At 46.1% G+C, this 26346-nt stretch overlaps 1 protein-coding gene across 4 annotated transcripts in view; it reads left to right on the forward strand.

Moving 5' to 3' along the window:
- Positions 1 to 26346, forward strand: part of STXBP4 (syntaxin binding protein 4) — a 190140-nt gene that overhangs the window by 135557 nt on the left and 28237 nt on the right. For 3 of the 4 annotated variants that reach the window (XR_011025330.1, XM_068263627.1, XM_068263625.1), the window contains exon 16: positions 16551 to 16608. Coding sequence is in view for 3 of the 4 variants with exons in the window: in XM_068263627.1 (XP_068119728.1) it covers positions 16551 to 16608 (58 nt within the window). In the remaining variant the exon portion in view is untranslated. Of the gene's footprint in view, positions 1 to 16550; positions 16609 to 25486; positions 25544 to 26346 lie in introns of those variants that run through there. The other variant, XM_068263626.1, reaches the window with a different exon arrangement.

Below are 26346 nucleotides of genomic sequence, written 5' to 3' on the forward strand. Positions count from 1 at the left end.
GCAAATGAAATGGATGAGCACTGAAAGGTGAAAATCGCTCTTGTCCGTTAGGGTAAAAACCGCTTTGGGGTGAAGTGATACCCGAAGTGACATATGACATGAGATAGACATGTGTATGTACAGTACCAAGGACACAAATAACTAGGCTGTGTTCCTTTTTTTCTTTCTCTGCCTGAAAAAACATCAGGTATGTAAGTGGCAGTTCCTGTCTGAGTCAGGACTGGGTCAGACTACAGTGTGACCCTCACTGATAAGACATTCCAAATATAAAACACTTTCCTTTCAGAAAATGGCTTCTGAGAGCAGGAAAGAGATAAAAAGGGATAATAGTTGATAGATTTTAGCTCTGGCATACTTCAATGAATGTGTCATTGAGCAAAACAATAAAACTGGAAAAACTTAAAAAGTAGAGTCACTTTAACCACTTCTGTGCCAGGGGGGGTATTTTTCTGATCGGTCCTGCGTGGGCTCTCCAGCCCGCAGCACCGATCAGATAGCAGCCAGGGCGATCAGACTTCCCCCCTTTTTTCCCCACTAGGGGGATGTCCTGCTGGGGGGGTCTGATCGCCGCCGGCTGCTTGCGCTTGCGGGGGGAGGGCTCTTCAAAGCCCCCCTCTGCAGCGCTTCCTGGCCTCCTTCCCCTTCCCTCCCTCTCCCTCCCCCTGTGAGCGGCGCAGGACGGATTTCCGTCCTGCGCCTGATGGGATAGGCTTTAGCAGAGGAACGGCACAGTAGTGTAAAGGATGGATAAACGATCTTGTAAATGTGGCAAATTAGCTTCATATTGTCCTTTGATAAAAAGTGTATTTATAATTCATTACGGTTTTTGGTCCCCTGAAGAAAGACAACTCTAGACTAGTGTTTAGTTTATTAATCAGCCAAAGGTGGCTATATTCAGAATATGTATTATCGAAACAGAGGCACCAGTATGGAATAAAATGTATTCAAAACAATTTAAAAAGGGAGGCATTGGGTGGGCTTACCTCCCTGTTAAAGAATCAATATAACAATATCCAAATGCTGCAACTCGTTTCGCATGTCTATGGCTCACTTCCTGAGGCAATTAAAGTAGCAACTGCAAAAAGTTGAGCCAAGGCCAGGCACCTTTTCGCACTTTTTGCAGTCGCTCCGGTTTTTTATTTGTGTAAAAAAAAAAACACCTAAGGAAGGACTATGGTCAGTAACATGTAGTGTACCTGTTCCGCAATACACAGCAATTAATTTGCAGCCAGTGGTATACCGTCTCGTTCTTTATTTGGATGCTTCTCTCACTCATCCCTTCCCTCTAGTGCCGGCACTTCCTGGTCGTGTCATTACACACCCCGACCAGCACAAGAGGGAAGGAGTGAGCAAGAGAAGATGTTGATCGCCGTGGGCTCCCAGGATCAGGTGAGAGATGCACGTGGCTGCTGCCGCTAATTGCATTTCCACAGGGGCAGTGCAGGAGGACATGGAGGTGGACAGGAAGAGGACACAAAGGGGGACAGGAAGAGGACACAATGGGGACTGGAGGACGACACCAAGGGGGGATGGGAGGAGGCCACAAGGGTCACAGGAGGAGGACACCAATGGGGACACGGAGGAGGACACCAAGGGAGGATACCGAGGGAGCACAGGGACACCGAGGGGCACAGAAGATGACACCAAGTGGGGACAGGAGGAGGCCACAAGGGGACAGGAGGAGGACACCACGGGAGGATACTGAGGGAGCACAGGGACACCGAGGGGCACAGAAGATTACACCAAGGGGGGACAGGAGGAGGACACCAAGGGAGGATACCGAGGGGGCACGGGGACACCGAGGGGCACAGGAGAGGACACTAAGGGAGGACAGGAGGAGGCCACAAGGGGTAGAGGAGGAGGACACCAAGGGGGACACAGAGGAGGACACCAAGTGGGGACAGGAGGAGGCCACAAGGGGACAGGAGGAGGACACCACGGGAGGATACTGAGGGAGCACAGGGACACCGAGGGGCACAGAAGATTACACCAAGGGGGGACAGGAGGAGGACACCAAGGGAGGATACCAAGGGGGCACGGGGACACCGAGGGGCACAGGAGAGGACACTAAGGGAGGACAGGAGGAGGCCACAAGGGGTAGAGGAGGAGGACACCAAGGGGGACACCAAGGGAGGATACCGAGGGTGGACAGGAGTTGGACACCAAGGGGGACTGGAAGAGGACACCAAGGGGGACTGGAAGAGGACACCAAGGGGGACAGGAGGAGGCCACTAGGGGGACAGGTGAAGGACACAATAATTGAGGGGAGAACATCTACAAGACGCCCCTGGACCATGGACACACCAAGTTTAGTATATATATTTTTTCCACCTGTTTCTTGCCCTCTAAACCTAGGTGTCTTTTATAGTCCGGAGCATCTTATAGTCCGAAAAATATGGTACATACAATGGGTCCTAATAGCCATTAGGACCCTGGTACTACTGTAACTGACATTGATGTGCTGATACAAGTGCCTGTAACCGAAATATTATTGTGGATGTTTTATTGCATGAAATAAAGAAGCGATTGCTTGGCATTAAAAGTTTAAGTTTAATTTCTGGGAGAACAACAAGGGAGTGGAAGATACCTAGGCCCATAGTCGTGCTAGCGTTTTCACGCTCATGCAAATTTTCGCACGGATTTGCGAATTTTGAAAATTCGCGATTGGACGTGAAAATTTTACGCTAGCGAGGCTGTGCTATGAGTTATCACGGTTTAGTGAATCGAACCCCATATGTGGTGCCCATAAGGACACATCGCTACAGGGATTTCCTACAAAAGTGGCCATATACTTTTCAATATTTTCCATCGATATCAAGCTGATTCGGTCCTAGAAATTGATGCTGCAGATGATTCCTGAACTATCAATTTCCAGGCAAAATCAGTCGATACCAGATGGAAGATTTTGCTCGATGCTTGACTGGTGGCTGGTTAGGAGCACATCATTAGCAGTGTTTTGATTTTAGGCATGGGCGTAACAAGAATTCTTTGGGCCTGCCACGAATAGTTGGATGTGATCCCCCCCCCCCCCTCTCCATTAACACCCCTTCCCCAAACAGAAATTGCAAAGGCAGGCCAGGTGGGATATTTAAAAAAAAACATACTTACAGTACAGGTAGCCAGGTATAGGTTTGCCAGGTATAGGTGCCCCCAGTATAGGAAGCCTAGTATAAGTTCAACCAGTATAGGTTAAGTCAGGTAAAGGTGCCCCAGTATAGGTTAGCCAGGTCTATAGGTGCCGCGGTATAGCTCACCCCCACTGTGTGCCCACTGCTCCTCCTCCGGTGCCGCGCTCCCCTCCTGCCGCTAAAAACGGCCCTGGGCGGGCCCCCGACCAAGCTTCACCCCCACGGGCCCCCCTGCACCTGCATCCGTTGCAGGGCTGTTAAGCCTCTGATTTAGGGCCTACCGATGTAGCAGCGGAACGACTCTCATCTGTCCGCCGGTGCTTCCTCTTGTTTCTTCACTCCCAGGAAGCTGTGTGTCACGTGACAAACACTGGAGGCCAGAGGCCTCTAGTGGTGAAATGAGATATGTGCCTTGGTGCTCTTGGGCCCTGTTCACGCTTGAAACAGTGAATGCGATTTTACATTTACTTTTTTCAGCAATCGCAATGTGAGATTCTGATTCTAGTGAATGTGAATCGGGCCACAATCGCCAGGAAAATGCTGCATGCAGCTTGTTTGCGATCAGCGATAATGGCTGCTGTAAGGGTAATCCCAAAGGATTACTCCTGCAGCAGCACTTTGTTGATTGCCGGCTTGGCCGCTGACATGCCCTCGTCGCGCACCCGAGGAAGCATGATTTGGCCAGGCTACCAGGCCGTCCAGCAGGGGGCAGGACAGCAAGGAATTTAGCGTCCTCAAGGGGGCTTAAAGTGAACCTGCACCAAGTAAAATTATTTTAAAATAAACACATAATGTAACTGCAAATGAATAATACATACTTACCTCGCTGTCAGTTCCTCTCAGAAGCTCACCTTTTTCTTTTAATTATGATTCCTTCCAGTTCTGATAAGATGTTGTCAGAACTGAAATATCGCAGTTGCTGTCAGTTATATATCAGTTGCTGTCAGTTATAACTGGAAGGACAACTGTTGAGCAAGGCAATGTTCATGTTTCCCTATGGCTTACGTGGGCGATGTTACAGTTTAACAGTGTGCTGACCCGGAAGCTTTTATGGGGTAATGGGCATTTTCAAAATGGAGGACAGAGAATTCCATTGATCACAGTGGACAAACAGGATGCAGGAGAGGAGAAAGAGATTGATGAGTAGACTACATGGGAGGAGAGTATAAGGGGTATACTGTATGTTTATTTTAACTTTTAATTTTCAGTTCAGGTTTGCTTTAAAGTGGAGATGAACTTTTACTCATTGCATAATTGTGTTCCTTTCCTATTGTTTATAGTGCATTCCTCAAGCCAAATACTTTTTTGTTTTTGTTTTAATGCTCTAATTCCCTATAAACTAAACAAGCCACGCCCACAGGTTTTCAGGGAGCCAAGGCACTTTCAGACAGTAGCAAGGGCTCATGGGAGCTCAGTCTGGGCAGGAGGTTTCAGAGGCAGAGGAAAGGAGGGGGGGTTAGGTTTTTTTGCTCAAGATACAGATAAGCCTGCCTCTGCAATGTTTACAAACAACATGGCTGCTGTCATTGTATTACAGGAAGAAATAATCATATTCTATTGAAGCTGTTTGCAGCTAGATTTGCTGTGAAAACTATCTAAACTTTAGATAAGATATATACACAAGTTACTTTTTATAGTTAGTTTTTCATCTCGGATCCGCTTTAAGGAAGCCTTCAGGTAAGTATGGCACATGAGCCTGTTTTTCACTCATGGAACACTTTAGTTTCAAACATTTTATTGAACTTTTCAATAAGAAACAAGGTTGCTTTTGACATAGCCCTTAGCAAAGGGCGCATTCTCATATTGCACTTACAGAGTAACCAAACAAATTAAACTATAACATGAACAGTTAACAGCATGGCACAGAGTCAAGGTAGCAGTTGGGTCAGATAGGTATCTTTGTGTGGCACAGTATTAGAAGGACAAGGCACATGATCTTAGACCTGTTAATGTGGCGGCGGCGAGCCAGGGCTGCCAGGTTCTGGTGAAGGATAGTGTTGTATCATTGAGTATAGCATTCATCCTTTCGGATATTAAGATATCCTTTATAATGAGGTCTGTTAGTTCAATGGAGAGAAACGGCTTTTGCCACTGTCTGGCAATGTGTAATCTTGCAGCCTTGGCAATATGTTGGGCTAATCTATGGTTAGGATATTTCCACTTAAGTGGTTTGTTACCCAGTAGAAGGTGGAATGGGTCTGGAGATAAGGGTACCTCTAGGGCAGTACTTATGGCGGACGAGATGTCCTGCAAAACTTCTGAGCTACTGGGCAGAACCACCAGATATGTGCTATATCGCCGATTTAGCCACAGCCTCTAAAGCAATATGATGATGTGGATTTTGAGAACTTGTGGAGCTTTTGGGGCGTTAAGTAGGTGCGGTGGAGGATTTTATAGTTTGTCTCAATATGTGAGTAGTAGTTGCTACCTTTGGTGAGTGTGAGACAGCATTTTGCCCAAGTTTTTTCAGGCAGTGTTTGTCCTAGATCCATCTCCCAATCAGTCATGGGTTTTAGTTTATAAAAGTCTGGGGGTTGTGAGATAACCGAGTAGATGTATGAGATCAGCCCTCCCTCCAGTGGGCGCAGTGCGCACCAGGCCTCGTATGGAGTACGAGTAAATGTAGCATTAGGGTCGGTTGTAAGGGATTTCAGGAAATGAAAGATTTGTCTGGCTCTAAAAAATTCGGTAGTAGGGAACGATGTGGTTAAGCAAAATTGTTGCCAAGAAGGTATTTTATCGTTTATTAGAAGTTTTTCTATGGTAGTGATTCCTTTAAGGGTCCACCAATGAAAGGCTCGGGGTTCGAGGCCCGGTGGGAAAGCGAAGTTGTTAAGTAGTGGAAATTGTTTCGGCAGTGGGGATTGTAGGTTTTTGTTGAATTTGATACGATTCCATATATGTAGTAAGTGAGCAGTCAGAGGTGACTTAGTTAGTTGATTGGCCTGTGGAGCTTTCAACGCCCACTGTAGCGAAGCGAAGGATACCGGGTATAGTAGGGCATCTTCGATGTCTGCCCAAAGAGGGCGGTTATGTTGTGAGTGGATTTGGGCCATCTGGGCGATTTGAGCCGCACTATAATAATTAAAGAGGTCTGGGACTCCCAAACCCCCTCTAGATCTATTCATATGCATTATTTTCTGGTTTATTCTGCTTTTTTTGCCATTCGAAATAAATTTGAAGATAAGTGTCTGTAGGCTTTTAAGTGATGATTTTGTTACCTGTATTGGTAATGTTCTAAATAGATAGAGTAGGCGCGGTAAGAGGTTCATACGAACCGCTTGTATCCGGCCCGTCCAGGAGATGGAGGGAGTGTTCCATCTAGAGATATCTCTTTGGAGTTCATTGAGCATGGGTTTGTAGTTAAGGGCATAGAGGTTTTTGGGGTTAGCAGGTATTTTAATACCCAAGTAGGTTAGGTAGTTTGTTCTAAGTTGTAACCCCAGACTGGCAGCCAGGGACGTTGCGCTATGTGCTGAAAGATTAGTTAGCAAGATTTCTGATTTATTAATGTTTAGGCATAAACCCGATATAGAACCAAATTGTTTAACTACCTTAAGCAGATTGGGGACCGAGGTATGGGGAGAAGTCAGAGTGAGAAGGAGGTCATCGGCAAATAAGTTGGCCTTGTGTTCCGTGTTGCCTACCCTAAGACCTTGTATGTCTGAGGACGATCTAATTTTGTTGGCTAGGGGCTCGATAACTAGGGCGAAGATAGCGGGAGATAGGGGACATCCCTGTCTGGTGCCCCGCTGTATGGGTATGTTAGTAGGGTCGTTAGAGGGAAGTTTCAGTTGGGCTAAGGGGTGTGAGTAAAGGCATTGTACAGCTTGGAGTAGTGGGCCATTTATCCCCGCCTTTTGCAAGGCTAAATGCATGAATGGCCAGTCTATGGTATCAAATGCCTTTTCCATGTCAAGGGAGAGTAAGGCGAGTGGTACCTTGCGGGAGTTAGCTATGTGTAGAAGGTTGACTACTTTTCTGACATTGTCAGGAGCCTGACGAGAGGGGATGAAACCCACCTGGTCTCTATGGACCAGGGGGTTTAAGACTTTATTTAATCTCACCACTAAGATCGAGGTTAGCAATTTGTAGTCGAGGTTGAGGAGGGAGATTGGTCTGTAATTGTTTACATCTAGTGGGTCTCTCTGTGGTTTGGGGATTACGGCTATAGCAGATTGTAGAAATTCAGGTTGGGGGGTTTTTCCGTCCAGGATAGAATTGAATAAGCGTTTTAAGTATGGGGTTAGTACTTTCTTGAATTTTTTATAGTATGGGGCCGAGAAGCCATCTGGGCCTGGGGCTTTGCCCGTTTTGAGTTTTTTAATAGCGAGCATTATTTCTAGGTCTGTGATGGGGGTGTTGAGGGCCTGAGATTTCTCTGGGAGCAGGTGTGTGGTCCTTAAGTGTTGATAAAAGGGGGGAGTAAACGGATCTTCCCTGCCAGGGGGTTTGGCGGCATATAGTTTTCTATAGTAGTCTGCAAATTCAGAGTGTATTTTGAGTGGGTCTGAGGTTAGGTTGCCTGATTTGGTGCGTATCTTTAAGATTTTGTTGATGGCTTGAGTGTGGCGCAACTTTCTAGCCAGCCAGGTGTTGGGTTTGTTATACTGTACGTATTGTTTGGACTTAGTCCATCTGATAGCTTTTTCTACGCGGGCTGAAAGGAGAATCTCTATTTGAGTTTGTATATCAGCGATCTGTTTGTGAAGGTATCTGGAGGGAGAATTTGCGTGGGCTCGTTGAAGTTGGGAGAGCTTATGTTCCAGATTTAGTTGGGTATTAGTTTTATTTTTTTTTCTCTGAGAAGCTATTTTGATTAGGTGCCCCCTGATAACAGGTTTGTGGGCTAGCCATAGGATGTCTGGTCTGATATTGTCTGTATCATTTATTCGGAAATATTCGTGCAGTTTTTCCTCAAGATCTAGTATGGTTTCGTTGTCGATTAGGAGGCTTTCATTGAGTCTCCAGGGTGGGCGGGCTAGCGGAGTTATTAAGGAGCTGCATGCTGTCCAGACAATGTCATGGTCAGACCACGAGCTAATGACATGGCGAGAAAAGACTAGGTTGGGGATCAGAGATGCTGAGATATAGATCATGTCGATCCTAGAATACGTCTGATGGGCTGAGGAGTAGAAAGTGTAGCCACGGTTTGAGGCATTATGCTCCCTCCAGGTATCGACCAGCTGAAGTGAGGATAGTGTTGCGCTTAGAGATTTGGATAATTGTCTTTGTCTAGCAGTGTTGGTAGGATGGGATCTATCTATTGTTGGGTTGGGGGCTACGTTGAAGTCACCCGCCCACAGTATGGGGCAGGGGGGTAGATCTCGTATTTTGTCTAGTATATCTTTCACTGCTTGCAGAGGGGACTCAGGAGGTGAGTATACATTAATTATGCAGTATTGGAGCGATTGAAAGCTCCCAGTTAGAATAATATAGCAACCATCATCATCTGTTATACATTTGTCAACATCAAAAGGTAGGGAGTTTTTCAGTAGTGTGAGTACACCCCTATGTTTAGTATTGGAGGAGGAGGCAAAGTGTCTCTGATATTGTTTATGGAAATATCTTGGGGCGGATGTCTTTGTAAAGTGTGTTTCTTGAACACATATGATGTCTGGTTGACATTTTTGATAATCTATGAATGCTTTACGGCGTTTGTAGGGAGAGTTCAATCCCTTCGCATTGTGGGAGATAATATTTAGATGAGACATTTTCAAAGATAATTTGTGCTCGATCACCGTGCCTCCTTCCCCACCACTGTCCATACATAGTGATGCTTTTTAATGATTGTAGTGAGAGCTGTGCCATTGTTAACAACAGAAAACAGGGAGACCAACATGGTCTAACAATAAACAAAATAACACTGAGGGCTCGTTTCCACTATCGCGAATCTGCATGCGTCCAACGCATGCAGATCCGCACATGTAATACAAGTGGATGGGCCTGTTTCCACTGTAGCGTTGTTGAGGTGCGTTTTTTTCAGCGTGAAAAAAACGCACAAAAGAGCCAACGATTTCGCCTGCGTCGGGAATCCGTGCGAATCGCCGCTAATGTATTTAATAGTAAAAACGCATGCGTTTGTTACATGCGTTTTTACCCGCGATTTCGCGTGCGATTTCGCACCTTTTTCAATTTTATTTAGCCCTGGCAGTGTCATGGTTAATTTCGCATGGCACCCTGCCATGCGAAATCGCATGCGAAATCGCGGGTAAAAACGCATGTGGAAACGCATCCGCATGCGTTTTTACAAGCGTCGGAATGCGGCCGAAATCGCGTCGCAACAGTGGAAACAAGCCCTAAGAGTAGGAGTTGAGGGATATGTCCTCATAGTAATGGTGTGAGCTGCCATTAATAATATCCATCTGGCAGCTCGGACCATTATGTTAGGGGCAGCATAGCTTAACTTCGGCAGCCGACTAAAAACATTAATAAACACCTTAGGTGAGGTCAGGTTATAACATTAGAAGAACAATAGCTCCTTCTGGTGAGCAATCCAGGGGGAGAGTTTTTATATATCAATAACATTGAGGGAAAGGGGAGAAGGTTGCAAAATGATTGGAGTTCACAGGATTTAATAAAGGTGATATGTAAGCTGGCCATCATAAAGTCCAGAGAATAGGGTGTATCTGTGATTGTGGAGAGGTAGTTTTATTTGGGCCCCTTGTAGATTGGGCGAAGGAGGTTGCCTTCTGCTGAGGTCCTTGATATGTTTTGATGAGCGATGATTTATAACATCTAATGAGCTGCGGAGACTTGTAGTAAGGGTGAGGGTGTCTGAGTCTTTCGCTTGGCTAGGTTCTGTTTGGGCATACACCTGGGTAATAGTGTGTAAGAACACTTAGGTATATTACAATGTGCAACCGCTGATCATTGGGCGATGTCTCAGCCAGAGGTGCATTGGGAAGGGAGGATGATTATAGGGTGAGCCTGTGAAGCCTGCGTGAGTCTGCTTGACTTTAGGCGCCCAAGTCAGCAAGAGAGAGTTACTTACTGGGTCCCTGTAGGTAGGGGTGTCTAGTGCATCGTTGGTCACCTCATAGCTTTAAGATGCGGAGACCCGGTGGGGTTCAGGGAGATGAATCCTGTGCGTTGCCCTGACGTGAGCGTCTTGCAGACCAGATTCGCGTAGGTCTAGACTTGCGTTGTTGCTGCGGTACCACGGGCATAGGTTCCATCCGTATACCGGCTGCCTCTAGGTGTCTTCGGCCCTCCTCCAGTGTGCGGCAGGTGTAGGTTTCTCCTCCGTAAGTGAAGGACAGGTAGAACGGGAAGCCCCACCGATAACGGACTTCCGCCTTCTGGAGTGAGAGGGTGATCGGGCGCAGGGCTCTTCGGCGCTGGATCGTGGAGGCCGCCAGGTCGGCATACAGCTGGACAGTTTGCGGAACGGTCGGCAGAGTGGATAGGTTGCGGGCAGCGTTCAGTATTAGGTCCCGGACTTCTTCAAATTGAAGCTTTAGGACGACATCCCGGGGTAGATCCGGATTCCGCGGTTTCGCTAGGGCCCTATGGATCCGAACCATACGGAAGGCTGCCGGTTCCATCTGGGGTAGCAGTGCGGTGAAGAGATTGAGGGCCACAGGTTTCAGGTCGGTGATTGTCTCCGGAAGGCCTCTAATTCTTATGTTGGCACGCCTACTGCGGTTCTCCATATCCTCAAGTTTCAGTTCCATGAGGTCTATCTTTTCCGTATGAGTGTCTATTTCTTGCTTGTCCATCTCCTGGGCTTCCGCAATGGAGTCTGTTTGCTTTTCTAGCGTATCTACGCGGGTGCCCAGCTCTCGGATCTCGGTGGTAATGTCCCTGACGGCCTCTTGTAGTTCAGTTCGGAAGACACGCTGTATTCTGGTTATCAGCTTGTCTTGGCTTGGAGGAGGCGAGGATGGCTGGTCAGGTCTGCTTTGTGGAGATGATGCCGGCGGAGACTGCTTGCCTGAGGTAGGGATGGTATGCTGAGGCGTTTGGGTAGCTCCGTCGGCCATCTTTGCTTGATTGGCGCCGCTTGGGCGTCTGAGTTGCGGAGGTCTTGCTTATCTTTGGGGTCTTTGGTCTCAGGTTTTCTTTCCCCTTACCTCTTCTGGACATACTTATGTGTATTCCTTGAGAATTGTGGAGCATTTGGTGCGGTAGTTAGTGCTATTTTTGGCTATAGAAGGCTGCCGAAGAGCGGAGCAGACAAGGATCACATGTGCTCCCTTCAGCGCCGCGCATGCGCCCCCCCACTCAGGGAACACTTTAACTCTTTTAAGTAAATGTTCTCTCCGTGTTTACTGTACCCGGTGAAGTACCAGCCTACTTACCGGGATCTAGAGATTTAGTTTACTATACGCGAAGTTCAAAGGTTACTATAATGTGATTATACTGTCGCGTTAACGTATACAAAAGGCCTCTAGAAGAAAAGGGTGAGCCTGGAACGATGTACAGCACAGTCGTGACCGTTCTCACCTGGCCCTTGGAACAGGTAGATTATCCCCTCTCTCTAATTCGCAGGAGTTAATTGTGCTTCGCATTACACAGGGCTCAGGATGTATATGCCTCCTAATCGCTGGAGTAGCACTCAGTCTATTGTTGCACTTCATACATAGGTGTATTAGGCGTAATTAGGGCTCATTTCGCTGGGCCATTATTGGAGTGCGCTATTGTGCGTACGCCTGAATGACAGACACAGATAAGCCAGTGTATTTGTTTATAGACAAAGAAACAAGCCGACGCTTCGGCCACTAATTCACAATGCTGGTTATTCTGAAAACCCTCAAAGATTAAACCGGTTTATTTTCAGAAGCAGCCCTGATTCCGAGAATCGTGTTACGATTCAGCATGGAGACCAACCAAGTAAAGTAAATGTAATTTCAATTAAAAAGAACTTATATAGAAATTGTAGTTAGTGGCTTCCATCTGTTATTAACCTCCCTGACGGTATGATTCCTTCTGATTTTAGGGTCTAAAAGCGGTGCACTTTTTTTATGTGCTAGACCCTAAAAGCATGAAAACATTCATACCACGAGCAGCCCCAGCACTTACTCACCTCCCTGGGATCCAGCGCTGCGGTTTTCCCTCCGTCCTTTGGGTGGTGCTGTAACCCTATATTGAGATTGCCGGCTGTCATTATGACGACAGGCGATCTCACCAGGGGGAAGCAGAGCCTCAGAGGAGAGGAAGAAGAATGGCGACCGACATCGGGATCCCCCGGGAGGTGAGTTGAAACGACCGCTGCGCGCATTGCTCTGCATAGAACCTCCGGCAGCTACCCCAAGTGTAGGTTGGGGTTACCGCTTTGAGCTGCGGTTTTCCGCCCCGACTTCAGCTCGGGGTTACCGCCAAGGAGGTGAATAATGTGGATCCCCCTACTTTTATCTGAAAGGTGTCTTGTAGATTTTTTATTTTACTTTGTTTTACCCTGAATTGTCAGCCATAAAATCTAATTACATTTACCCACTGCTTTGTGTTTATTATGCAGTCTTCATCCTGACACTGCATTGTAAGAATTCCAAAATAATCATAAATATTTCTGCTGTGATGAATCTTATCTCAGTCAGCCTGGCTGTATTTGGAACATTGTTGGGGAGAGGGAAGCTTGTTATCTCCCCTCCCACATTTCTGCTCCTCAATGATTGGCTGAGGGCAGGTTAGTGTGACAGAAGGCTGAGAAAGGAGAAGCTGCTTAAATCCGATCTATGCTGTACTCGCATGTGTTTACAAAGCAAGCTAGATATGACAGTGCAGTTTCTAGGAGAAAAAAGAGTAAAGGAGGAAATGACATCAGGACAGAGGCAGCAAAGTTGTAAAATGCCTGTAACAGTTTTCTCTTTATTTACTATCTAGAATTCACTGAAATCAAAACGTGGACAGTACAATACATATGTTATGTAAGTAGAACAAGTAGTTATCTACTTATAGATGTGTTTTTTTTCCTTGGATAGTATGGCTGTCCCTGCTGCTTTAAATTGGTGATCTTTGTACAGAGTCAGAGAATGTGACGACTCCTTGCATCTGTATGTAAAACAGCTAGTAGATATGAGAACTTTCTTTCAATTTTGAATAATCTTTATTGGAAAGGAACAGTTGCGCGCCTTCAAATAACGGTCACTAATGCTGTTTGCAGCAGGATGGGTTCACCTGTAGTGAACTTTCATCTCATAATGTTTAGCATGACCTCTGACCTGAAGCCAGCTAGCCAATAGGAATGGAGTATACTGTAGTGGATATATGTTCATGAACTTGTTTTTCCATTGGGCCTTGCTGGTTCGCCAACAGCAATGGCCAGCTTACTTTAACCTGCCTGGCGTTCTGATAAGATCGCCAGGGAGGCTGCGGGAGGTTTTTTTTTTAATAAAAAAAAAACTATTTCATGCAGCCAACTGAAAGTTGGCTGCATGAAAGCCCACTAGAGGGCGCTCCGGAGGTGTTCTTCCGATCGCCTCCGGCGCCAAGAATAAACAAGGAAGGCCGCAATGAGCGGCCTTCCTTGTTTTGCTTCCCTCGTCGCCATAGCGACGAGCGGAGTGACGTCAGCCGCCTCCGATCCAGCCCTTAGCGCTGGCCGGAACTTTTTGTTCCGGCTACGCTGGGCTCAGGCGGCTGGGGGGACCCTCTTTCGCCGCTGCTCGCGGCGGATCGCCGCAGAGCGGCGGCGATCAGGCAGCACACGCGGCTGGCAAAGTGCCGGCTGCGTGTGCTGCTTTTTACTTGAGCCAAATCGGCCCACCAGGGCCTGAGCGGCAGGCTCCGGCGGTACTGGACGAGCTGAGCTCGTCCAGACCGCCCAGCAGGTTAAATGATAGGTTATTCTGGGGATTAAAGGGCCACTATAGCAAAAAAAAGTAAACAGTTAAAATCTGACAGGTTTTGGACTAGTCCATCTCCTTATGAAGAATTATCAGGGCACTTTCACATCGGTGAGGTGCGGTATTTTTACTTTCCCCCACTCCCCCTGACGGACAAGGGAAGTCTATGGAGACTTTCATTCTGTCACGTTATGGAGCAGCGGAAGTGACGTTTTCGCTGCATCCCTGAGGCTAGTATAAAACGACATTAAAGAGACACTGAAGCGAGAATAAATCTCGCTTCTTGTCTCATAGTCAACAGGGGCATGTGTGCCCCTGCTAAAACGCTGCTATCCCGCGGCTAAACGAGGGTCCCTGACCCCCCAACCCACCCCCTGCAAAATCAACGACCAACTTGGTCGTAGATTTTGCTGCTCTTCAGGCAGGGCTAACGGCTGCAGCCCTGCCTCTCAGCGCCGTCTATCAGCGGCACATCGCCGCCTCTCCCCCGCCCCTCTCAGTGAAGGAAGACTGAGAGGGGGGGGGAGAGGCGGAGATACGCGCTGACAGACGCGCGTGAGGCAGGGCTGCGGCGGTTAGCCCTGCCTTAATCCGGAAGAGGGGATGCGCTGCTCGGAGGGGATTTCGCGGGGTAAGGGACCCCCGTTTAGCCGCGGGATAGCGGTGTTTTAGCAGGAGCACACATGCCCCTGCTGACTATGAGGTCTGAAGCGAGATTTATTCTCGCTTCAGGCTCTCTTTAACGCGTGTACTTGCGTCGCTCTGCGTCGGGCTGGAAGTCATGTTAGTCTATGGCGACGCAGGGGTTTTTAAAACATCTGTGTCGCGGCGCGCATGCGTGGAAGCGTATTTTTACAATGGGTAATGATGGGCACTTTGGCATTCCCCGGTAGCAGGAAGTGACCACAAGTGCGCATTACTTCCTACTTGACCTTATGCCAGATGGGGAATACCACGTAGCCTGGTTTTGGTGGTGTTGCGGGCGCGCCGCACCACTGGCTTGCAGTGTGAAACCAGCCTCAGTTTGTTTTCAAAAGCATTTCCTGAAGAGCAGTTGCTAAGTCTAACAGCCAAAATAGTGTGCAATCGTGGATGGTCTATTACTATTTTTTTACAGACTTAGCAACTGCCATTTAGGAAATGCTTTTGAAAACAAAGAAAACCCTGGGAATCCCCATGAGGAGATGGGCAAGTCCAAAAGCTGTCAGTTCTGTCAGATTTTAAAGTGTACCCGAGGCGACGTGACATGATGAGATAAACTTGTGTATGTGCAGTGCAAAACATATTAATAACCAGGCTGTTTTACTTGTTTTTTACAGTTGGATATCTAAAAAAAAATTCACTTTTACGAGTTGGAGGATAAATACAATTGTTTATCTCTTCAGTTTATTTTCACCTCGTGTTCACTTTAACTGCTTACTTTTTTTGCTATAGTGCTCCTTTAAAAGACAGAATGTTGTTGCTGGCCAACGCACTTAAAGTGCAGACCAGTGCCTTCTAAATACTTTTTTTTCAATTTGAACAATCTTTATTTAGATGTAACTATTTTGCACTTTCACATAACACCAGAAGTGTTTGTAAATAAAGACTTCCCTGTTTACTAATGATCAAATAATATATTTACGGTGCATACACACGCTAGATTTTCATTTCCCAAATGAATCATGCATGATCATTTTGGATGAAAATCTACATGGAGTGCAGCTGCCCCCTGACATCAGCAACTGTCCCCTTCATCAGTTTGCTGAGTTAGTTACTATTCAGTAATTAACTGTTACTCTTGTATTGCCAGTTGCTGTTGTAATGCCAGTCGCAAAATTGGAGGGCACAACTCCTCATTCTCCCCTACCCCCCTTCCCAGTCCAGCTTGTATGCAGATTTAAAGGACAACTGAGGTGACATGTGACATGATGAGATGGACATGTGTATGTACAGTGCCAAGAACACAAATGACTATACTGCATTACATTTTTTCTTTCTATGCCTAAAAAAAGACAAAAACCAGGTATGCGAGTGACCGTTTCTGTCCAGATCGGTACTGGGTCGGACAATAGCTCAGCACTTACTAATAAGGAATTGCAGCCATAAAACACTTTCCTGGCAGTAAATGACTTCTGAGTGCAGGAACGAGATAAAGAGTCAATAGTTCATATATTTGAGCTCTGGCATACTTCAATAAATGTGTCATTGAGCAGAGACAATGAAACAGTAAAAACTTAAAAAGTAGATTTAAATATAAAGTAAAACTGTGGGATATCTAAAAAAAAAAAAGAAAAAAAAAAGTCATTTTTAGGAGAAGGACGGTAGATACTATTGTTTATCTCATAAGTATGATTTCACCTCAGACGCTTGGAGCTGGACTAATCAGATATATTTCCTGATGAATTTGTGAGTTTGATTGGCCCAATTCCAAACTGCATTACATGTGCATTCCAGAATAGCACCTCTATGACCATCTCTACTCATCCTGAGATCACCTGTACACTGAACAAGGGTAGTAGACTATCACCCGTAGTGATCACATTTATTCCCTGGTGTTATTGCAGCTTTAGATGTGTATCTGTAGTTGATGAATGTAGCGCCTCCCTGTAAGTCCCCTGGCGTATTCCTGATCTGTGTGTCTCTCTCTCCGCAGGCCTCCCTTATGGATGGGAAGAAGCTTACACAGCAGATGGTATCAAGTACTTTATCAAGTGAGTAGTTCAGCAGCGTAAGCAGTATGAGGCACATCTGGCGGGGAATAGGTATAAGATGCAGAAGTACACAGAGGAGGAGGGGGGCAGCAGCTACGGCTGAATTCTGAACTGCTGTACAGCTAGCGTGAGGCCTGCCTGTCTGCAAGCTTGAGGATGCTGTGCTGGTGACAGAGGAGTCACTGGAGGGGAAGGTGGCCATGTCTCTGCTGTATCTGTCCCCATTTCCCCCTTGCTTACTTGATGTCCTCCATCCAAACAGTCAGGTTCTGTTCCCACTAGCAACAAAAAAAAAGTATTGTTTCCACAACGGAGAAACAGACCTATTACTATTGATTTATAAAGCACCAACATATTCCGTGGCGTTGTACAAGGTAAGGGCGCTCTGGCACCCCGTAGAGCGTTTTGCGGTTCGTTTTCATTTTAAAAAAAATTCTATTGACTTGTAATAAAGTCGCTGTAAAATCGCAGGAATTGCAACTTTTTGAAAAATCACCATCGCTGCAATTTTGCCTCGATTTTAATGAAAGTTAATGGAATAGTTTAACCCTCCTGGCGGTTTGCTTAAAAATCGCCAGGGGGCAGCAAATCTTTATTTTTTAATTTTTTTTTTGTTTTTTCATGTAGCGAGACAAAGTCTCGCTACATGATAGCCGCTGCTCAGCGGCATCCCCCCAGCCCCTCCGATCGCCTCCGGCAATCGGCGATCAGGAGATCCCATTCAAAGAACGGGATCTCCTGGAGGGCTTCCCCCGTCGCCATGGCGACGGGGCGGGATGACGTCACCGACGTCATCGACGTCAAAGGGGATTCCGATCCACCCCATAGAGCTGCCTGGCACTGATTGGTCAGGCAGCGCACGGGGTCTGGGGGGGCAGCTGCGGCGCGGCAGATCGGCAGGTAGCGGCGGCGATCGGGCACTGCACGCAGCTAGCAAAGTGCTAGCTGCGTGCAGCAAAAAAAAAATTATGCAAATCGGCCCAGCGCGGCCTGAGCGGTGCCTTCCGGCGGCATAGCCCGAGCTCAGCTCAGGCTTGCCGCCAGGAAGGTTAAAAAAAAACGCCCCGCAAAACGCTCTCGGGTGTGCCAGGGCCCTAAGATACAAACATGGGGTACATAATACAGACAAGGTTATACACTAAATGCAGTAAAACCCCCATTATCCGGCTTCGGCGGGGAGTGGCTGATGCCAGATAAGTGTAGATTATGGTTGCTTGAGAGTCCGTGTTAAACATAGGCCCAGCTAAAAACAATACTATACTCCACACTGTGTACTTACCATAAAACTTGTATTCATGTTAAACCTAGCTAAAGAAAATGTACTGTACCCCACACTGTATACTTACTATAAACTTCATATTACTATGAAATAAAGTAATTAAAAACAAATTAAAACAAAAGACAAACTTAAAAGGAACCTTAACTGAGAGGGATATGGATGTTTCCTTTTTAACAATACCAGTTGCCTGGCAGTCCTGCTGATTTCTTTGGCTGCAATTGTTTTTGACTCACACACCTGAAACAAACATCCAGCTAATCCAGTCTGACTTCAGGCAGAGCACCTGATCTGCATGCTTGTTCCGGGGCTGTGGCTAAAAGTATTAGTGACACAGTATGAGTCAGGCAACTGGTATTATTTTAAAAGGAAAAATCCATGTCCTCCTCAGTTTAGGTTCTTACAGAGAGTCTGAAGCAGAATTTTTTTTTTTTTTATTGTGCAGCCATCTTCAGCATTATATTCCAAGTTGTTTCGCTGCATCCCAGTGGCAGAACACGTGTCATACCCCCAGAAATGCCCTAAGTATATTCCAGGATCGCAGCATTTTGGAGGAGGCAGAGCGTGTGCAGTAGCTCTGCCTCTTCTCCAGTCAATCTCCGCTGATCTCGACCTCTCCCCGCCCCTCTGTCTTCTTTCACTGAAAGGGGTGGGGAAAGGCGAAGATTGACTGGAGAAGAGGCAGAGCTACTGCGCAAAGCTCTGCCTCATCCTGGCAGCAAAATCCACAACCTGGAAAGTCGTCGAATTTAGCTAGGGTATTTCGGGGGCATAAATAACTCATTCTGCCATGGGAATGCGGCAAATCAGCTTGGAATTGAATGCTGAGGGTGGCTGCACAATAAAAAGGAGGTACACTTCTGCTTCAGACTCTCTTTAACTTAAAGAGGAACTTCAGCATAAACAAACATACTGTCATTAAGTTACATTAGTTATGTTAATTAAAATAGATAGGTAATATAATCTCTTACCCACCCTGTTTTAAAAGAACAGGCAAAGGTTTGTGATTTCATGGGGGCAGTCATCTTTTTGGTTGAAAGGAAGTGACAGGGAGCATGAGACACAGTTCCAACTGTCCTGTGTCCTGATCACCTCTCCCAGCTGCTAGGCAACGAGAACAATATCAGAAATCCCATCATGCTTTGCACAGCATCAAGGGGAAAATGCCCAGGCAGTTTTCTTTGATGGGGCGGAGCTTAGCTTCTAAGCAGCTAAAGATTAGGCTTAGGTATGAAAAACAAAGTTCTGATACTGTGAACCTGTTAAAGAAACACCAAGCCTTTTCAGTGGTGCTGAGTAGATTTTTAGTCTGGAGGTTCACTTTAATGTAACAGAGGGTTATTACTGTATAGCGAAAAGTAAAAGTATATGTATGCATCCTGCAAGGCCAGGACTTTTGTTTCTGGTTGCTTGAGACTTCTGATTGACTGAGTTCTGGATAATGGGGTTTTTACTGTGTAGACACTGGTACATAATACCAGTGGTATAGCAATAGGCCAGCGCTGCGTAATATGTTGGTGCTTTATAAATACAATAAATAAAAATAGATAAATAAATAGAGGATGTAGAGATTGCATCTGCAATGGGGCCCTTGGAACAGAAGGCCCCCCTGAATCGCAGTATTAACTCTTCAATGCTGCTATGCTGTTAGTAATTGCTTGTATAATTGCTTTGAAAATTGATAATCTTTAACAAACTGTTCCCCTCCTGTGCTTACACCTCTCACACTGGAAGTCTTTGGGCAGATTTTTTTGCGCTATATGAATTGTTATGTATAGAATTCTTGGGGAGCCCAGCGTAAAGCTTGGGCCCCAAAGCTCTCCCAGAGCATAATACAGAATTGGTAGACCTAGTAATTACAGTGACAAATGTAACGTGATGAACAGAATGTATGGCAAATTCCAAGACACAAAAGTGTGTGAGAGCCCTGCCCTTGTGAGCTTACAAAGTGCAAGACAGAAAGAGGTGCCCCAATTGTGATACAATATGTAGTGAGTGGAGGTAAGTAATAGGCACTCTGAAACAGAAATACATAGCTCAGGCACTGTCTCGTATTGACCCGAGGAAGCGGGCAGGTCCCACGAAACGAGTTTTTCTTTTTATTGGTGTCTAACGATAAAAATCTTCGGGCTATGCCGCGCAGGAGGATTTCTCAGGCCCTGCTCGGCCGATTCGCATAATTTTTTTTTTTTTTTGCAACACGCAGCTAGCACTTTGCACTGGGCTCGCTACATGATTTAAATTTTTTTTTTTTTAAACTGCTGCGCTGCCCCCTGGCGGTTTCTAATAGACTGGCAGGAGGGTTGAAGAGACTCTGTAACATTAAAGGGCAACTGAAGCAAGAGTTATATGGAGGCTGACATATTTATTTCCTTTATAACAATGCACATTGCCTGGCAGTCCTGCTGATCCTCTGCCTCTAATACTATTAGCCATAGACCCTGAACAAGCATGCAGCAGATCAGGCGTTTCTGACATTATTGTCAGATCTGACAAGATTACCTGCATACCTGTTTCTGGTGTGATTCGAACACTTCAGCAGCCAAATAGATCGGCAGAGGTGACAGGCAATGTGTATTGATTAAAAATAAAAAAATATGGCAGCCTCCATATCCTTCTCACTTCATTTCCCCTTAAAAAAAAAAAAACCCTCTGTGAGATACTTACCTCGGGAGGGGGAGGCTTCAGGGTCCCAATGAGGCCTCCCTCTCCCCTGTAGCGTTAGGGTTATCCAGCGCAGGCTCCCCCGAATCCTCCCCCAACAAACTTGACAAGGCTTGATATATATTTACCTCTCCGGGATCCAGCGCAGGTGTAGTAGCTGCTCTTTGTCCGGGCTAGACAGAAATAGCCGAGCATAATCGTATCCTATCTACTGTGCAGGCGCAAAAGGACTCGCACCTGTGCAGTAGAGCAGATTGATCAGGTTTGGCTATTTCCGCCTTAACCCGAATAAAGAGCAGCTAGTGCGCCAGCGCAGGATCGCGGTAGGTAAATATTTACCACGCCGCACTTCGGGGTACCTCGACACTGAGATGGAGGACAACGGGGATGCCTCATTAGGATCCAGAGGCTTCCCCCTCCCGAGGTAAGTATCCCCCAGAGGGATTTTTTTAGAATATAGATTATATTTTCTTTAACCCCTTATCACGAGGTAGTACTGTTTCTTTTACCGCCGCTCACTACATAGTGTATCTTAATTGGGGCACCTCCTCCCATTTCGCATTGTCTCCTCCCCAGTCCCACCTCTGCAACTACATCCAGTGGTCCTTTGTTTTACCTCGAATGTGATCAACGTTAACCCAACTGAGTTATCTTAACCACTTAAGGACCTGGGGATTTCTGTCTGATCTGTGCTGCGTGGGCTCTCCAGCCCGCAGCACAGTTTGTGATTGCTGCAGGGCGATCAGACTCCCCCCCCCCCTTTTTTTCCCCACTAGGGGGATGTCCTGCTGGGGGGGGGGGGTCTGATCGCTGCCACTCTGTGTGGCCGAGCAGGCGGGGCTCCTCAAAGCCCCCCTCCACAGCGATATTCCTCCCTCCCTCTCCTTCCCTCCCTCTCGCTCTGGTTCTGGGCGGCACAATCCGTCCTGTACCGCCTCCAATTGGCTTTAGCCTATCAGACGGCGGCAATCCCCGGCCTATCAGAGGCTGGGGATCACCGATCTCCTTTACGGCGCTGCTGCGACAGCAGCGCCGTATGATGTAAACACAGGGGATTTCTTCCCCGCGTGTTTACAATTAGCCTGCGAGCTGCGATCGGAGGCTCGCAGGCTGTTCACGGAGACACCTTTCGTGAACTGACATGGAACGGTTTCCATGGAAACCCCACTTCGACCTGCCGACGCCTATCGGTGTTAGGCGGTCGTTAAGTGGTTAAAGAGGAACTCCAGTGAAAATGTCATAAAAAAAGTGCTTAATTTTTACAATACTTATGGACACATGATTTAGTCAGTGTTTGCTCATTGTAAAAATCTTTCCTCTCCCCGATTTACATTCTGACATTTATCATATGGTGACATTTTTACTGCTGGCGGGTGATGTCACTGGAAGGAGAAGCTGCTTGCTTTCTTGGCAGTTGGAAACAGCTGTTATTTCCCACAATCCAACAAGGCTCCGACAGTGTGATGTCAGGACCTCAGAGCTGTGAGGCGCTGACATCACACTGTGGGAGGGGTTTCACCACAATATCAGCCATACAGAGCCCCCTGATAATCCGTTTGTGAAGAGAAATAGATTTCACATAGGAAATGGGGGATCAGCTACTGATTGGGATGAAGTTCAATTCTTGGTTACAGTTTCTCTTTAACCGAGTGGAGAAGGTCCTTCTCCACATGGCCAAAATTGTGGTTGCCTGTAGCAACCCATGAATGTGAGTAGTTTTTCTTTACATTTCCCATTTAACCAGAAATACTACACTATTGGCGCTCCTGGCAGGGCCGGATTTCTGGGAAGGTCACAGAGGCCATGGTCTAGGGCGATGAAAATCAGCAGGGCGCAGGACTTGGAGAGATAAGAGGTCACATGTCAAAGTAAATCACCTCTCCTGTTTTGCTCTGGTCTGCCTGAATTCCAGAGATCCCTGCATCTCTCTTACTTGTGCAAAGTGTGTGTTATGGGAGTCAGCATCTGCTGTCACCTGTATGATGAAAGGGGACAAATAATCTGCTGTGAAGAGAAAAATATATGGGCTCAAGTAGCAGAACTCTTGAGTTCCGATTCGTTTTTTTCATGCAGCACGCATTCACGGGCAGGAATTAGCAGCTCTCCCTCTCCCTGACTGATGTTAGTTTATTACTAGTAGGTCAGTGCTGTTAAAGACCTCAGATCTGTTGAATTTATGGCTTTTTTTTCTCCTAGAGAATGACAACAACATTCTTTTTGCTACAGTTTAACTCTTTCCTGGCTTTTTTTTTGCCAGCAAAGTACTGTGTTGACCATCAGTGAAAGCAGGATGTTTTGAAACAGAATGACAACTGTTGCATTGATTGTTTTGTAAATATAAATAAATGTATCTCCTGCTGACTGTATATATAGCTGTGTGCCTAGCATCTTGTATACAGTAACAAAGTCTGAATACAGCTCATTAGCCAAAGGCTCACTGTTTTTCTTTTGGTTAGCCAATATAAAGTGTTATTCTGTTACAAAACTTCCTGATGACTGATTTTAAGATCTGTCTTAAAGCGGAATATAACCCTGCATTTCAACTTTGCTCTAAAACATTATTTACAGTATATTATATGCAACCAGCATTTTTTTTTTAAGTAGACCAGCATTGGAAGGGTTACACAGAGCTTTAAAGTTCCTGGACAGAACTGCAGACGCATCCGAAGCTGACATAGATACATTTTGTTTACATAAATGTATCTAAGTGTGGCATGTGACTCACTCTCTCTGACTGAGAAGGAGCTGGAGGACAGCCAAATAGTGTGTAACATTTATCACTTGTTACATTCTATTTAGTTAAATGTATCAATCTGAATGTCTGCATATCTCTCCAGGAACTTTAAACCTCTGTGTTTAACCCTTCCAATGCTGGTCTAGTAAAAAAAATGCTGGTTGCATATAATATGCTGTAAATAATGTTTTAGAGCAAAGTTGAAATGCAGGGTTATATTCTGCTTTAAGTGCTAAATTGTCACTGTGTAAAGTACACCTGAGCTTATGCTGGGTACACACAATGCAATTTTCTGACAGCTTTACTGTCAGATCGACTATTTCCAACATGTCTGATCTGCTTTCCAATCAATTTTCTGAATGATTTTTCATAGAAGTGAACAGAAAATTGATCGAAAAATTGAAATTAGATCAGACATGATGGAAATAATCGACTCGACAGTAAATCTGTCAGAAAATTGGATCATGTGTACCTAGCATTACACTACATCTATGCCAGCATGTGTAGTGTCGTATCCTACTTACCTGTTCTCTGGTTTGGATGGGCTTCACTCCTTTGCGCTGCACTGTCCCCTACTTGTGGCTCTGACGGCAGCAAGTAGCACAGAGGACAAAGAAGCAGCGATGTCCACTGGGGCTCCTTGTGATTTTGCACTCCTGTATGCATGTGCACAGGAGCCGAGGGAGTGTTATGGGTATGTGTACTTGACAAGTGCTGCTGAGTGCTCATACATGAGCATCATTTCTGAAGTGGGGCAGCACGGTGGCGTAGTGGTTAACTCTCTCGCCTTGCAGCGCTTGGTCCCTGGTTCGAATCCCAGCCAGGGCACTATCTGCAAAGATGTAGTGGGATGTGGGTGTCAAAAACACCCTCTAGTGAAAAGATACAGGAGACAAAAGTGGGAGCCCAATGGTGTAGTATGTCAAAAACAATGGAACGTAATAAAAGTAAGACACTACTCACAAAGGTGGGTTGCAGGGGGGCAACCGACCACAGGAAGCAGGTGGAGACAAACCCGACTCCACTCGGGGTGGTCCCTAGGGACCTGGATGCGGTCGCTCTCCTTGGTAAAAGAAAGACGACAGATATCCGCCGTGGTAAAAGCCACATGTGGTCTGTACCCACCCCTCAGACGGGTGAGGTAAGGGGGTATGATTGCACAATAAGGGTATAAGAGGCGCCCTGGTGTAATAAAAGCATCTAAAAGCAGTTTAAAAACGGAAAATAAATTTGAGGTAGCTTACCTCAGTGACGAAATTTTTTTTGTGTTTTACAAAGGTTTTTATTAGTAGCACAGGCAACGCGTTTCGCGGGTCAGAGCCCGCTTCCTCAGGCCAATAACAGTGCCAAACTAAATGACAGATTCAGCAAAGGGAGGCTCCTTACCCTCGTCACTGAGGTAAGCTACCTCAAATTTATTTTCCGTTTTTAAACTGCTTTTAGATGCTTTTATTACACCAGGGCGCCTCTTATACCCTTATTGTACTATCTGCAAAGAGTTTGTATGTTCTCTCAGTGTCTGCGTGGGTTTCCTCCGGGCACTCCGGTTTCCTCTCACATTCCAAAAACATACGGATAAGTTAATTGCCTCCCCCTAAAAAATTGGCCCTAGACTACAGTACTTACACTACATAATATAGACATATGGCAATGGTAGGGATTAGATTGTGAGCTCCTTTGAGGGACAGTTAGTGACAAGATATATATATATATACACTGTACAGCGCTGCGTAATATGTCGGCGCTATATAAATACTAAATAATAATAATAATAAGTATTCAAGCCCAGAACACTATCGCCTGCTGTGCATGCAGACAGGAGCGCAAAATTACAAGGAGTGGACAGAGCATGCACTGCTTCTTTGTTGAACGGGGCAAAGCAATAAACCAGAGGGGGGCCCATTCAAACTAGTCAGAGTTGGACAGAATAGGGGGGCGGTTGGTGACAGCCGGTCTGAGGCGCTGGAAAGTACAAATCCGGCCCTGGCTCCTGGTGCTATTTCTGCCTTCTTTTCTTAAAGGGTACCTGGGTTTTCAAAGCTGAAATTCATCTGCAGGACCTCCCAGAATTACAATCTAAAGGAATAGGGAGGAAACCAGAGGTGGGATTATGTACACTATGTATACCTAGAGGCCGTGTGATTTTAGGTTATCTAGTATGGAGTATAACTTGTCCAGATTCACGAAGCCCATGTTATTTATAGGATCCATCCACACTTGTCAGTCTGCAGCAGATCCATTTGATCCATTGCGGTAAGTGAAACACAAATTGAGACCCTGCACAATTTTTCCCAGGTTGCCAATGAATCGAATGCTGACAGGATCGATGCAAGCCTATGAGGACGCACAGTGTCCATTCTCATTAGGCTGGTCACCACATACCTTGCTGCTATACTCACCTGTCTTCTGTGGCTTCATTTATCTCAGGCCCTCCGCCACTGCATGGGACACTCAGGCATGCGGAAGCATCAGGCTCCTATTGGATTGCTTAAAAACTATGAGGATCCTGCATAGCAGCAGGGAGTATTCTCATTGGCTCACTGAGTGGTGGACCAATGAGAATCCTCCCTGTTGCTAGGCAGAATTCTCATTGCAGTCCAATGGGAGCCTGTTTCTGCCAGGACTCAGATGTATAGATCAGCCAAGTGTACCGTGCAGTGGAGAGCTGTGCTACGTTGGCAGGACCGGAGGAGGCGGCAGCCACAACAGCAGAATGTATGCACAACAGTGAGGGTGCATACACATATCCAATTTTCATTGTCCAATTTTACCACCTCCTAGCAGAACGAGCGCTTACCTACACAATCTGTTCATAGTACTTAAAATCTGTTGGCGGTCATACCACATGGAGGTGGAAAAATGTGCCACTCAAAATTGGATGTGTGCACCAGACTTAAAGAAAACCTGAACTGAAAATTAAAAAGTCAAAATAAGCATACACAAGTCATACTTACCTTCCATGTAGTCTACTCCTCAGTGTCTTTCTCCTGTCCCGCGTCCTATTTGTTCACTGTGATCAAGGGAATTTTCCGTCCTCCATTTTGAAAATGGCCATTACCCATAA

This window comes from Hyperolius riggenbachi, chromosome 12 (genome assembly GCF_040937935.1).
Source record: "Hyperolius riggenbachi isolate aHypRig1 chromosome 12, aHypRig1.pri, whole genome shotgun sequence".
NCBI lineage: Eukaryota > Metazoa > Chordata > Amphibia > Anura > Hyperoliidae > Hyperolius > Hyperolius riggenbachi.